A 12,946-nucleotide genomic window follows, 5' to 3' on the forward strand; every position below is an offset into this window, starting at 1 on the left:
GAGTTTAGGGTTAGACAGACTACGTCCAGAATACTAGCTATGAATGCATGTGTGATGAGTGAAGCATTGTGTGTATGTGTGTGTATATTTATGTGTGTACATTCACACATACAAGCATTGTGTGCATATGCACGCGTGCGTACGCGTGCGTGTGTGCGTGCGTGCGTGTGTGTGTGTGTGTGTGTGTGTGTGTGTGTGTAGGTGTGTGTTTTAGAGAGAGACAGAGAGAAAGAGGGAGAGAGAGATCTTGGAAGGTGCACCAGGGCTTAACCCAGCAGATCTCAAAGCATCCATGACAAGCATGACATTTCACTTCAATAGGGACTGTCATCCCCTCTCACACACACACACACACACACACACACACACACACACACACACACACACACCTCCATACACACGACACACATGAACTCTGCACACACACACACATGCCAGAAATGTGCATCTGATATTTACATGCACACACTCAACAGCATACGTGCAGCACCCCCTCAGACACACACCTGTAGATTATCGCACATCTCCTGGCTGTAGGTGATGCGCTGTATCTCTGTTGGAGAGCTGAGGTAGAGGGCCTGCCCTCCGTTAGTGAAGCAGAACGTTCTAGCAATGCGCATATCTGTTAGTGGCAGGTAGTGCACATCTAGCAGGGGCCGTAAACTGGGCAGGCTGCAGCACACACACACACGCACACGCATACACACACACACGCATACACACACACGCACACGCATACACACACACGCACACGCACACACACACGCACACGCATACACACGCACATGCATACACACGCACACGCATACACACGCATACACACGCACGCACACACACGCACACATACGCACACACACGCACACACACATACACACGCGCACATACGCACACACACGCGCGCACACGCACACACACACACGCGCACGCACACACGCGCACGCACACACATGCACACACACACACACGCATACACGCACACATACGCACACACACACGCATGTACGCACACACACGCACACACACACACATGCATGCATACACGCACACACACATGCACACATACGCGCACACACGCACGCACGCACACACACGCACACGCACGCAGACACAAACACACACGCATACACACACGCGCGCACACGCATACACACACACATGCACACACGCATGCACACACACACGCACACACACACGCACACACACGCACACACACGCACACACACGCACACACACAAACCACAGCATCATTAACACAATATCTAGAAAGATGTTTCTTCAGTACATCACCTGAAATCATTGCAGTTCAGTAATTCAGTAATTCAGCAGGCCAACCCGAAAGACTACATTTTTACACTTGGAAACAAATCAAGATCAGATAAGTATCAAATAAGTGGTCTGTTTGCAGGGCCAGTATATTGATTACACAAGGGATAGTAGCAGGATTAAGTCTTTGTATCATTCTAAAAACTAGGAAAAGGATTATGGAAATCACTGCTTCAAAACATTAAAGCTTTAAAGGCTAAAATGTGTGCAACTAAGTGACAGAGGATTGCTGCTGATAGCTAAAATAACAGGGTTAGAATTTACCAAGAAAGAAATATTTTAGGCTGAGGATTTCATGCCAGTCAGGATTGTAAGGAAAGAAGTTTTTCCATAAATTTATGAAATTAGTGGAGACTCCTGTAACCCCACAGGTCATGTAGAATGTGAGAGTTTTCACAGTGTGACTAACACCCACACAGGATGTTTAAATTCTGCAGTTTTTTTTCCTGATCTAATATGCCCCATAAACAACTATCCGACATGGTAAGATAATCAATAGGAATGATGAAATAATAGATTTGCAGTCCTGACTGGTTTTGTCTCTGCCAAACGTGAGGTGGATGTGGCTGAACCTGAGTATCATGATGTGTCCGTTGGCACAGAAGCAGGCCAGGCACACGCTGTTGGAGATGTTAGAGATGGCCACCACGTCTGCGCGCAGCACGAAGGAGGACTCGGTGATGTTGTGGACGTACAGGCAGGCCTGGGAAGGCATGAAGAAGACCTTGGCCTGCCTCTCGGAGCACACCACGGCCAGGTGGCCATCGCCGCCGGCCTCCTGCGAGAAGCAGGGAGAGAAGTTGACCAGCCTGCGCCGGCGGGGCCGCTCAGGGTCGTCGGGGGCATGCGTGTCCCGCCACGCCTCGTGCGGGCTGTGGATGAGGCCGCCGGTGCAGTCCAGAAAGCTGAAGCGCAGGACAGAACCTTTGAGCATCAGGACTGTGCCTGATTGGGGGGGGGGGGGGAGTAGAAGAGGAAGAATGTTTATCAAAGTGAAACAATGGAAAGACAATCAAAAGAGACATTTCTGAGCAAAGGTTCGTTGAAAGACAAAAAGAAAGCATTCATTCATCAACAATAAAACTAAATGGAGTGTTTACCCTGCATCACTAACTTCTCACCATCAACAAGGACCACCATCCCATGGGACACCAATTACAGCCGTGATCAATTCCTTCAAACTGGAACACTTCAAGTCTGTCAGGCCATGTCCTGCAGTTCTCACGTGCCAGATAGAATTACACTGACGAAACTTGCTCTGTCTTTGGCTCACGTCTGCATGTCACTGAACTAAAACACCAGGCCACGCCTTTCCTACAAGTCCAGGAAGTGACCGCATCTACAGACAAATATAAACATAGGCCGAAGCAGAGTTGCTCTACGCTCAAATTCCCCTGACCACATCTCTCTCAGCTACTAGGGGCTGACCTGATTGACCCACCAGCCAGGCTCTGAGGGTCCGTACACAGGCTCATAACTGTAGGCTTGGATACAGAGGCTGTAAAAGCCATAGGACTTTTATCCCATATGGTTTGCTCATAGGGTCATGCAGGTATGTTTAGACGGTTAAAACTGGGTCTATATTGGGTCTGTACTGGGCCTGTACTGGGTCTATATTGGGTTTATACTGGGTCTGTACTGGGTCTGTACTTTATATCTGTGCAATGGGTTCTATGGGGTTTGACACAAGTGATTTATCCAAAGGTTTGGCTTAATGGTCTATCAATGGGATCTGGCGTTAAAGCGTCTGCCCATAGGATGTGGGCCAAAACGTATGCCCACAAACGCTGGCTAAGTAGCAGAGAGTCCACAGACTGGTACGGCAAAATCAGCGCTCACTGGTGGGCGCTATGGTCACAGGCTCCTCCATCCTCTCCTGCTCGTCGGTAGGGATAGACATGGGCACGATCAGCACCAGGCCCAGGCTGGTGCCCACCCACAGGCACGGCGCGGGCAGGACGTCTGACCTGCGGCCGTACGACTCAGCGAAGTGCAGCGTAGTCACCGCCTCCTTAGTGTCCCGATCTATGCTGGAGACGCTTGAGCTCCGGGAGCGGCTGAAAGAGTTCTCCCGACTCTCTGGCGGGAGGGAGAGAGAGAGGAAGAGAGGAAGAAATGGGAGTGAAGAGATAAAAAAGATGTGAGAAGGGAAATAGTAAAGAAGGAAGAGGGAAAGAGTCTAGGAATGCCAGAGCTGTAAAAATATAAGAATGAAGATTCTAGTAAATGCATCTTTGCTTATGTTTCCAAACAATCACTTTGATACAAATAATAAAGGCATTTTGACCTTTTTGGTTGCAGTTACAAATGCAAACAGGACAACATGACTACAAGAGACTTTTTTTGTGTTTGGTTTTTATTGTTTGCCATTTCAACAGGACAGATGAATATCAAATACATACACAGAAAGCTCACATACACAGTAGCAGGATACCCTACATATACACAGCACACCGTGGAACACACATTCTGCCTCTTCAGAGCTGTGTTGACCTGAGGTTGTCTCCTCGGCATATTTATAAGGTCAAATCCACAAAGGTATTTCTGGATCTCTTCAATTAACTCATCACTCAACTACATAGAAAAAAATCTCTGCCTCTCAGTCTCTCAGTTTCACTCTGTCTCTCTCTCTCTCTCTCTCTCTCTCTCTGTCTCTCTCTCTGTCTCTCTCTCTGTCTCTCTCTCACTCTCTCTCTCTTACTCTCTCTCTCTTACTCTCTCTCTCTGTCTCTCTCTCTCCCTCTCTGTCATGGTTCTGGGTTTGGATAGCTCAATTTATATGTGACAGCAAGCTTAATGCCATATCTCTTACTTCTAGTGTGACAAACTACACCAATTATCCAATTGTGGGCATATTTTATGAATGTTCTAGAAGACCTTGCCTATAATAATACCCAAATTAAGCATTTTAATCAATCAAAATTTTAAATTAAACGGTATTTGTATATCTATTACTAATAGAAAAGAACACCCCTAACACTTCTCACATACAGTTCTGTACTGTTATGTGTAGGTCATTTACACAGGCAGAGAACGTTACCAGCCCAACGCAGCTTCTAAGCATCGCACATCTCCTGTCAAGCTAGACAACACAGCATAACACTGCAACTCTCAACATATCAGACTCTGCTCAGTTAAATGTTCAGCGTCTGGTGAGGTACAAAAGTCATCAGCAAAGAGCTTGATAGTACCATGAGTGTGTCGAACACTGCTGCACTGTGAGGGTTAGGTATCACCCTAAACCCTTTCCCTTATTATAGCTAAAGGAAGCGTTCATTAGTATGTCAAAGTAGTGCGAGCATTTGGTGTGGACCAAGTCCATTATTGAACTCTGCTTTCAGAGTTTCGGTTTGCTGACTTATTATATTGGCAAGAATGTCCTCGTATGCATCTGTTGATTGGTTGGTGTAACTGAAAACATACTGGTGAACCTTCCTTTAAGCCCCAGATGCAGTGGAAAGGGAGCATGTGTCAGTGTGGATACACAGAACAGAGAAGCTGGAGAGACAAAGGAACACAGCGCCACGGGGCGTCCCGACCCGGAGACGCGGAGGCAAGCTGGGACACACGCAACATCGGTGCAAGGTGACGAGAAACGAACGACACGACTGGACGCAGAGCGACGCAGCGGCATGGAGCGGGGAGGGCTGTTGGGTTGGCAGAAGTGCAACCCCCTCCGCATGTCCCCTCCTTACCTCTCTCGCTCCAGGTGTAGGTGGTGCCATGGTGCTCGTCATGTGAATACATACTGACAGCGTGCAACTGCTGCAGCATAGCCCGCCTGGACGGGTAACCTATCCACGCACACGCACACGCACACGCAGGTGTGCATGACCATATGTGCACACACAGACACAAACACATGTCACAAACAGAGGAAGATGCAAATGACATTCCAGAATAACATATGCGCACGTGCGCGCACACACACACACACACACACAAAAAATATATATATATGGACAATCACACGCACAATCAGATCATCACATTCAGTGATTCAGTGATTCATGCACACACACACACACACACACACACACACACACACACACACACAGCGTGAAACACCACAGCATACAGTCGCACACACACGTACACATTCATCAAAATGGCATGTACATACATAAAACAAACACACATAGACAATAATAAAACAAAACCAGAAACTCACGCAAACCCAAACAAAAAGTTTGGACAGAGACAGAGAAGGAGAGAAATAAGACAACCGTTGAAAAAGAAAGATCAGAGAGTAAGATTTCACACCTCTCATAACCCTTTTAGAAACTTTTAGAATACACAGTCTCTTAACTCAAAGCTGGCCATGTGTTACTCCACTGATTGCTCCAACCGTGTTTACCCAACATTCCTCCAGTCGCACAGGAAGCGCAGTAGTTTTTCTAGAAACCCACGGTTAGCTTCCAGTGTAGTGCTGAATTCTCTGTATGCTTTTCCTCAGCAGTGCGTGCAGGGGTGATGTGCTCAGCCTGGCACTAAGCGCTTATTACTGGTGTTACAAGAGCATTTCTATGTGCTGACAGCTCCACAGAGCGTAATCATTTCACCTACTGCAAGTGCTCTGTCAAGGTTAGGCTGTTTAGCAGAAGCCGTGCGCTAAGTGTGTGTGTGTGTGTGTACGGCCGTGCTTACGTAGATGCAGAATCTGTCAGATCAGAGGCAAATAACTTGTTTTGGAAACAAGGCAATATCCAAACAATGGCAAAGACACACAAGTGAACACATGCATGCTCTCTCTCTCTCTCAAACACAGGTACAAACACATGCATTCACATACTCACATGCACACACACACATGCATACTGTCACACATACTCATGTACGCACACATGCTCTCTCTCTCTCTCTCTCTCTCTCTCTCTCTCTCTCTCTCTCTCTCATTCACACACACACACACACACACACACACACACACACACACACACACACACACACCTCAGGCACCAGGGAACAGACACAAACTGACCTTTACTGCATCTTTCATAACATCTAACAGGACAACATGGGGCATATTAGCAGTGCTCTATATATCTGCGTGAACATAATTAGCCACATCTGTCCTGTAAGTGTGAATTTTTCATGACAGCAGAGGGAAAGATTTCCGTCAGTGTGGGGAGATGGCTTCTCTCTCTCTAAGGGACCAGTCAGTCAGTCCCTGTCAGTCAGTCATCAAAAGCCCTGGGTGGAATGTGTGTGCGTACTCGTGCGTACAGCTCGAGTTGTCTGTCTTCTTCTCGGCGCCGAGCGCTGGCATTGCTTCTCTGTGCTTCAGGTCTTGCAGGGCCACATACACCACTGCTTTCACACGCCAATCCAAGTCATGAAAGGGTTGCTAATTGGCTGAATGGATCGAAGGGGTTGTGTAAATACAGTGAGAGCACTATGGTCACTGCAGTATGACACCTCTGGCCTAGAGGGAGTGGAACTGGCACTGAGTATTGCGGTGTGTGTGTGTGTGTGTGTGTGTGTGTGTGTGTGTGTGTGTGTAACTGTAGTCACATTGTTGGCACCATTACAGTGTGTATGTGTCCATCTGTCCAGTGGTGCTTGTGTTACCTTTTTATGACTCCCTATTTGAGTCTCCTTATTTATGTATGATCTTATATTTCAACCTCAGTGCCTGTTTATCAGTGTGTGTACATGCAGCTCTGTGTGTGTGTGTGTGTGTGTGTGTGTGTGTGTGTGTGAGTTCTTACCCTGCTTGTTATTTATGTGAGACTGTGTATCCCAGCAACCCCACCCCTCCCGCTGACCTCACTTCCTGTGGCGCGTCTCATTAGTTGCAGCCTGCCTCGCATCACCGCTAATTGACCTTTAAATATCTCGGTGACCCCACTGTGCAGCTGCACGCCTGTTACCACAGTGACAGGCGTGCGTACCTCACATGGAGACCACACAAGCCATGGGTAGCCTCTAATGGACAAGTGTTTGACAATCAACTTTCCCAATAGAGGCAGGAGGAAAATAAAATCACACTTTAATGGTTCCAGTCTGTACCTGAACCGTCTGAAATCGGCACGGTCTATTACATAAGAACTGAAAACGGTCAAGATACAAATATCCATTGAATTTTTGTATGAGAAAAAAACGACATGCAAGCCCAGCATAATTTGGTCTAGAATGTAAAAACATATGTGCTCAACTGATAGCAAACGGTTGCTCAAAGACCCAGTACCCCATATGTCATTCAATAAACCAGATCATTTACTCTGGCAGAAGCAACTGTTGGTTGTTAGCATCACCGCTAATCACCCGTGTGCCATTATCTGGCATTGTTTGCATGACCGATCTGTCCTGCGGGGTGTGTCCTTCGCGTAATCACGGTTAGTACGAGGGACAGAGCGAGCAGAGGGCAACAGAGGCTGCCACTTTATTAGATCGCAGAAACAGAGAGTGTGATATGGAGGGACAGGCCAGCGGTGTTAGAAGTGTTTCCTGCTGCGCTGATGAATGACATCACCGGTAAAGCTTGAGAGAAAATAAAAAGTACCAAAAAAAAGCATGTCGTGTATGTCGTGTTGAAATGTGCTGTGACATCAGCTTTCAGATCTGGCCAATTACAGTTGTTCCCCAATTGAAATGAGCATATTTCTGCAAATTGGGGTTAATGTTCTCAAAACGGACCAGTGCTGCTGGAGCTATATATACTGAAATCTCTTGGAGTAGCTGTGATCAGCTCCGGGGCTATAGATTGCTGCAGCGTATTTCTTATTTACCATATTAGTATTTCTTAGTTCTATATAGGAAATGCAGAAGAAGAAATATGTCTGTGGTAAGCTGTCAGGAGAAAACATTAATTCAACATTGTTCGTTGTTTCGAGATGAACGGTCTTAGTCTTCAGGACGTGCTGACGTGACTGTAAACCATGCAGGTGTGTGACTGGGGCGTCTGGCACTGTGACTGAGAAATGACTTAAATCTCACACATTTGAACCTGAAGCCCCTTGTGGTGGGCAGATGTGACTTTAACCAGCTGCCTGCTCTACTGCGCAGTCAAACAGCTCAGCGCAGGCACGTCACACTGCGCTCAGGATGAGAACAGCCGTTCGGATTGTGGCAGTAGTTGAATCCATCCTTATGTTTGAAGCATTAATACGGTCTCAAACATAAAAGGAATGAAGAAATTCCCCAAAGCTTAAAAAGCCTCGTTTTTGTGATTCACTCTGATGGGGTTTGCGTCACTTTTTCTTGGTGTGTGTGCAGGTTTTTTGGGTTTTTTTTAGGGGGGGGTTCTGTTACGGCGACATTTTTGATCAGGCGAATGTGTCGAACTGATTCACGTGGCCACCTGCGACACAAACCTGTTGAGACTGCAAATCACAAAAACGCTTGTCTGATATTTCATGTTTTTGGCGGTGGAAATGAGGACTAGAAATTGGCGCTTTAACAGGCGCTGTGTTTCCTTCATTACAGAGCAATCAAACTGTGACACGTCCATTTAAAAGTCACCAATTTCTCCTTGGGAGAGAGTTATTAAAGGAAAGCAATCAAACCAAATGGTGGGGGGATACACGGCTGCTGGCCACGGGCCCTCTTCCTGCTTCTATCCCCTGATGACGGGGGGCGGGGGGGCATGCATTAGACGGGCAGGGTGGGGGAGGATCGGTAGAGGGATAGAGGAGAGGAAGATCAAGCACACACCTTCAGTGAGGAAGGACACAGGCAAAGAGACCTCCATGCATGCAGCGGACTGGGCCTTGCGGAAGGGTGGTCGGCCGGGTCCCCTGCGGGCGAGGCGGGGCCCCTCGGGGCCCCCCGGGACGCGAGGCCTGCCGGGCGGGCAGGCCTGGGAGGTTGGGCTAGTGCAATGTCCATTCACATGATCTGCAACAACGGGCATAGCGTTAGCACGCGTGGAACCGAGGTTAGGAAACTGAGTTAATGCTAGAGAGAAAAGAGGAAGAGACTGGTAGAAAGTGTGTGTGTGTGTGTGTGTGTGTGTGTGTGTGGGTGTGTGTGAGAGAGAGAGAGAGAGAGAGAGAGAGAAGAATGGAAGGAGAGGAAAGAATGAGAATGTGTGTATGAGAGAGAAAGATGGCAAAAATGGGAGAAAAAAAGCAAATGCAAACAGCAGTACTGTCAGTCCAAGCCAAGGAGTAAAGCAAAGAAGAAGGACTAAGAAAATCAGACAGTGAAAGAGGAGAAACAGGCATTCAGAGGGAATGAATCATCCACAATCAGGCTCTCTACGTCAACAGTGTGAAAGACAGACACGTTTCAGAAATAATCCAGCCAGATTTTGGTTTTGTTTTTTTGCAAAGAAGGCATATATAGACCCAGAGCTGTTTTACAAGTGAACACTAGAGCATTTCTTGATCTGAAACGATTAATCTCAAACAACCTCGGCACCACAGGAACAGGAACTGCTGCGTCTGCCTTCAAAAGAGCTGGAATTAGCTCATTAAAATGTTTGAATTGGCATGTTATTAAACATGGAATGGTTGTAGGCCAGGATTACTGCTAAACCTTTGAAGAAAGCTCTTGCTCTGCACCCCGTGGGGTTTAAGGGCAACTGAGGAAGAGTCAGCCCATGGTTAGAGCCCAGTCTGCAGGCATCTATGCGTCTGTTTCCCCTGGCCTGCACCCAGAAACTGGACAATGGAGGCTCACGCTCGGTTTTAGGATGTAGGCATGAGGATGTAGCAGTGATATATCACCCTCAAGGGGAAACTAGAGTGGAGAGTTGGACTATGGAGTGGGATACACACACACACACACACACACACACACGCGAATTCATATGACCTTTTCCCAAAAACATAAATTCACTGGATCTCTGGCTAAAACCAACCTCTCATTCCTACCCTCGTTACTTGCTTACTCAGTAGCTGTTCTTTCCTTCTCACTAAGCTCTCGGTGTTCAGTCCAATGATCATCAATGAGTTTGTTTCATCTAATTTCATTTAGTTCTATTACTAGCAATTTTGAACCGAATGCAAACCTCTGAGCATTACATCATATTTTCATATGATCTCAACCCAAACCAAAGCCTTTTCTCTGACAGCCCATTCTTCTTCTGCAGTGAGAATCAAACCTCCTGAAAGAAAAATACTTCACACTGATTCTGGCACAGCAACGGGAGTCGTTTGGAAAGGAGGAAGCAGACAGCCTTCAGCAGAAATGCGTGTTAGATTCACCCTAAGCACAGGGGGAGGATCAGACAGGACGGAGAAGAGAAAAAGCGAAATAGAGATTCTGTCATTTTGAGAAAATGAATAATGGTCCAATCACAATGAAGCAAGACCATTTGCAGACAGGGAATGGACCGAGTCAGTGCGTGACTGTTCAGAGATAGAGGACAGTCCAATCACAATGGAGCAGGCTTTTGTTTAGTCAAATAATGGTCCAATAGGGTTAGAGCATGGGAATTTTGAGATATAGAATGAGCCAATTAGGATGAGGCCCTTTAGAAGTAAAGAATGAACCAATAGCGATAGAGCGAGAGCGAGTTTCCAGACACCTTTTTCGAGTAAAGAATGAGCATGAGGTGCAAACCACCTTTGTAAACACTTGCAAAATGTACACAGATGAATAATAAATCAAAAATGACAAAGAAAGATTTCAAAACCCGCACACAGCAATGTAAGCACAGAGGCTTCCGCCCCACCGGCCTGCCAGATGAGAGCGAGTTCAGTGAGTGAAGAAAGCGGACACACAGGAACAAAGGCTCCTCTTGCATGGTTTCAGCCACAGTGTGAAGGAAAGAGAAGGTGACGAGTCGAAGGAAAGAAGACATTAAACCAAAGCAAACTGCTCGCTTTCGGCCTACCGTACCAAGATCAGACTTAAGATCGGTGGGTAGACTTAACTTTCTGCCCGGTCCCTTTACTGAAACAAAAGAAAAGAGGGACAATTAATCCATTAAGCTAAAACAGAACAAAAAGGAAACAAAAACAACAAACACAACCAAAAAACTCCATTTAAAAATTACAAAAAGAATGTAGAGGAAATGAGAGCATGAGGCCAGCGGAGGCTGGATATTTATAAAGGGATCAGTATCCACACGTGCAGCATTGCATACTGTTCATGCCACGCATGCCTAGTAATTCAAAGAATTCACACGCACGCACGCAAACACATACGCACGCACGCACACGCACGCACGCACGCAAACACATACGCACGCACGCACGCACGCACGCAAACACATACGCACGCACGCACGCAAACACATACGCACGCACACACACGCACGCAGACACACACACGCACACATGCACACACGCACACACACGCACACACGCACACACACACACACACACACACACACACACACACACACACACACACACACACACACACACATGCACACACCCACCATTAGCATCATAGATTTAGTGATTTACTGCAGACATATAAACCTGGAGCTTTTAACATTTTAGGCGTAGCTAAGATTTATTTGTATTATTAAAAAGCACTGAAATTACTGAACTACAGTGAGGTATTAAGTGTTGAATATTTAATCAGGATTCCCTGTGAGCTGGAGGTCCTGCAACAATTCAAGAACACACACACACACACACACACACACACACACACACACACGCACGCACGAAGAGAGACAGAGAGAGACACAGAGAGAAAGACACACACACAGACACACACAGTCACACTTGCGCACACACGTTTCAAAATTAAAGTGTGAGATGAAAATAAATAGGCAACATTGTGCCAGGGGTGGTGTGGTGTTGATTCCTGGTGTCTCACAGCCCCAGTGACCCGGGTTTGAGTCGTGCACCAGCTGGGAAGTCCAAAGATGCGGGTTAAGTCATCTCTTAACTGGTCGTGTGTGTGTGCCGTGCCACGGACTGGTGCCCTGTCTGGGATTGGTTCCTGCCTTGTGTCCTGCACTGCTGGCACAGGCTCTAGCCCACCGAGACCTGAACTAGACCGAGCAGTTAAGAAGATAAATAAGCATTTACAAATATATTGCAGTATTGTAAAGGTTTAGAACATGTTCCTGAATAATATTTATTTGTCCCTCACACTGTTTAAAGTATGAAGTCATGCACGCTTGCCCATGATAGGTCCTGGATAGGAAAATAATGTCTGAACCCATGAGTGCACACCAAGATTCAGATACAACTTAATCTATAAAACCTAAGCTAGAAACCACAATTCATATACAGCCATGAACCACTCAGTTAAAAACCTCTGAGATGTCAGTGATCAGCGGCATGTAGTAAAAACCCTTTTAGCTGCCCAACCCCACCTGCACATAAACCACACGGCCTCCGCATGCGGAGCGGCCGCCGTTAAACACGTGGTCGGAGGTACCGCTCCCTCAGCCTTTCTCTTTGCTTTTGGAGGACGTGGCAACACCAGAGGAAGCTGCCCCTGCATGCAGCGGTAATTGAAAATTCTGCAATCGGTAAGCTACACCTTGCAGGTGGAGTCCCTCCCAACCCGTCTGCTGCTGCTGAGAAGTACCTCTCTGATTCTCAGGAGCCCTCTGCTCCTCCTCCACCTAACCGAGCCCCGGGGCACGGCGGAGCCTGTGCACGTATGGCAGGCAGAGAACTCGCTCAGTGAAATGTTTTGATGTATTTGTACTTGTGAGTGCGTGTGTGTGTGTGTGTGTGTGTGTGTGTGTGCGTGCATGCGTGCG

General features: G+C 47.0%; 1 protein-coding gene across 14 annotated transcripts in view; it reads right to left on the reverse strand.

Moving 5' to 3' along the window:
* The window catches only part of stxbp5l (syntaxin binding protein 5-like), a 101,878-nt gene that overhangs the window by 4,580 nt on the left and 84,352 nt on the right, over positions 1 to 12,946 (reverse strand). For 4 of the 14 annotated variants that reach the window (XM_035522708.1, XM_035522707.1, XM_035522705.1 and 1 more), the window contains 4 exons: positions 8,980 to 9,162; positions 3,163 to 3,402; positions 1,896 to 2,268; positions 507 to 672 (listed from right to left, as the gene is read on the reverse strand). In XM_035522708.1, coding sequence (XP_035378601.1) covers positions 507 to 672; positions 1,896 to 2,268; positions 3,163 to 3,402; positions 8,980 to 9,162 — 962 coding nt within the window. Of the gene's footprint in view, positions 1 to 506; positions 673 to 1,206; positions 1,354 to 1,895; positions 2,269 to 3,162; positions 3,403 to 5,018; positions 5,118 to 8,979; positions 9,163 to 12,946 lie in introns of those variants that run through there. The other 10 variants (XM_035522712.1, XM_035522711.1, XM_035522710.1 and 7 more) reach the window with 4 other exon arrangements.

Source organism: Electrophorus electricus, chromosome 25 (assembly GCF_013358815.1).
Source record: "Electrophorus electricus isolate fEleEle1 chromosome 25, fEleEle1.pri, whole genome shotgun sequence".
Taxonomy (NCBI): domain Eukaryota; kingdom Metazoa; phylum Chordata; class Actinopteri; order Gymnotiformes; family Gymnotidae; genus Electrophorus; species Electrophorus electricus.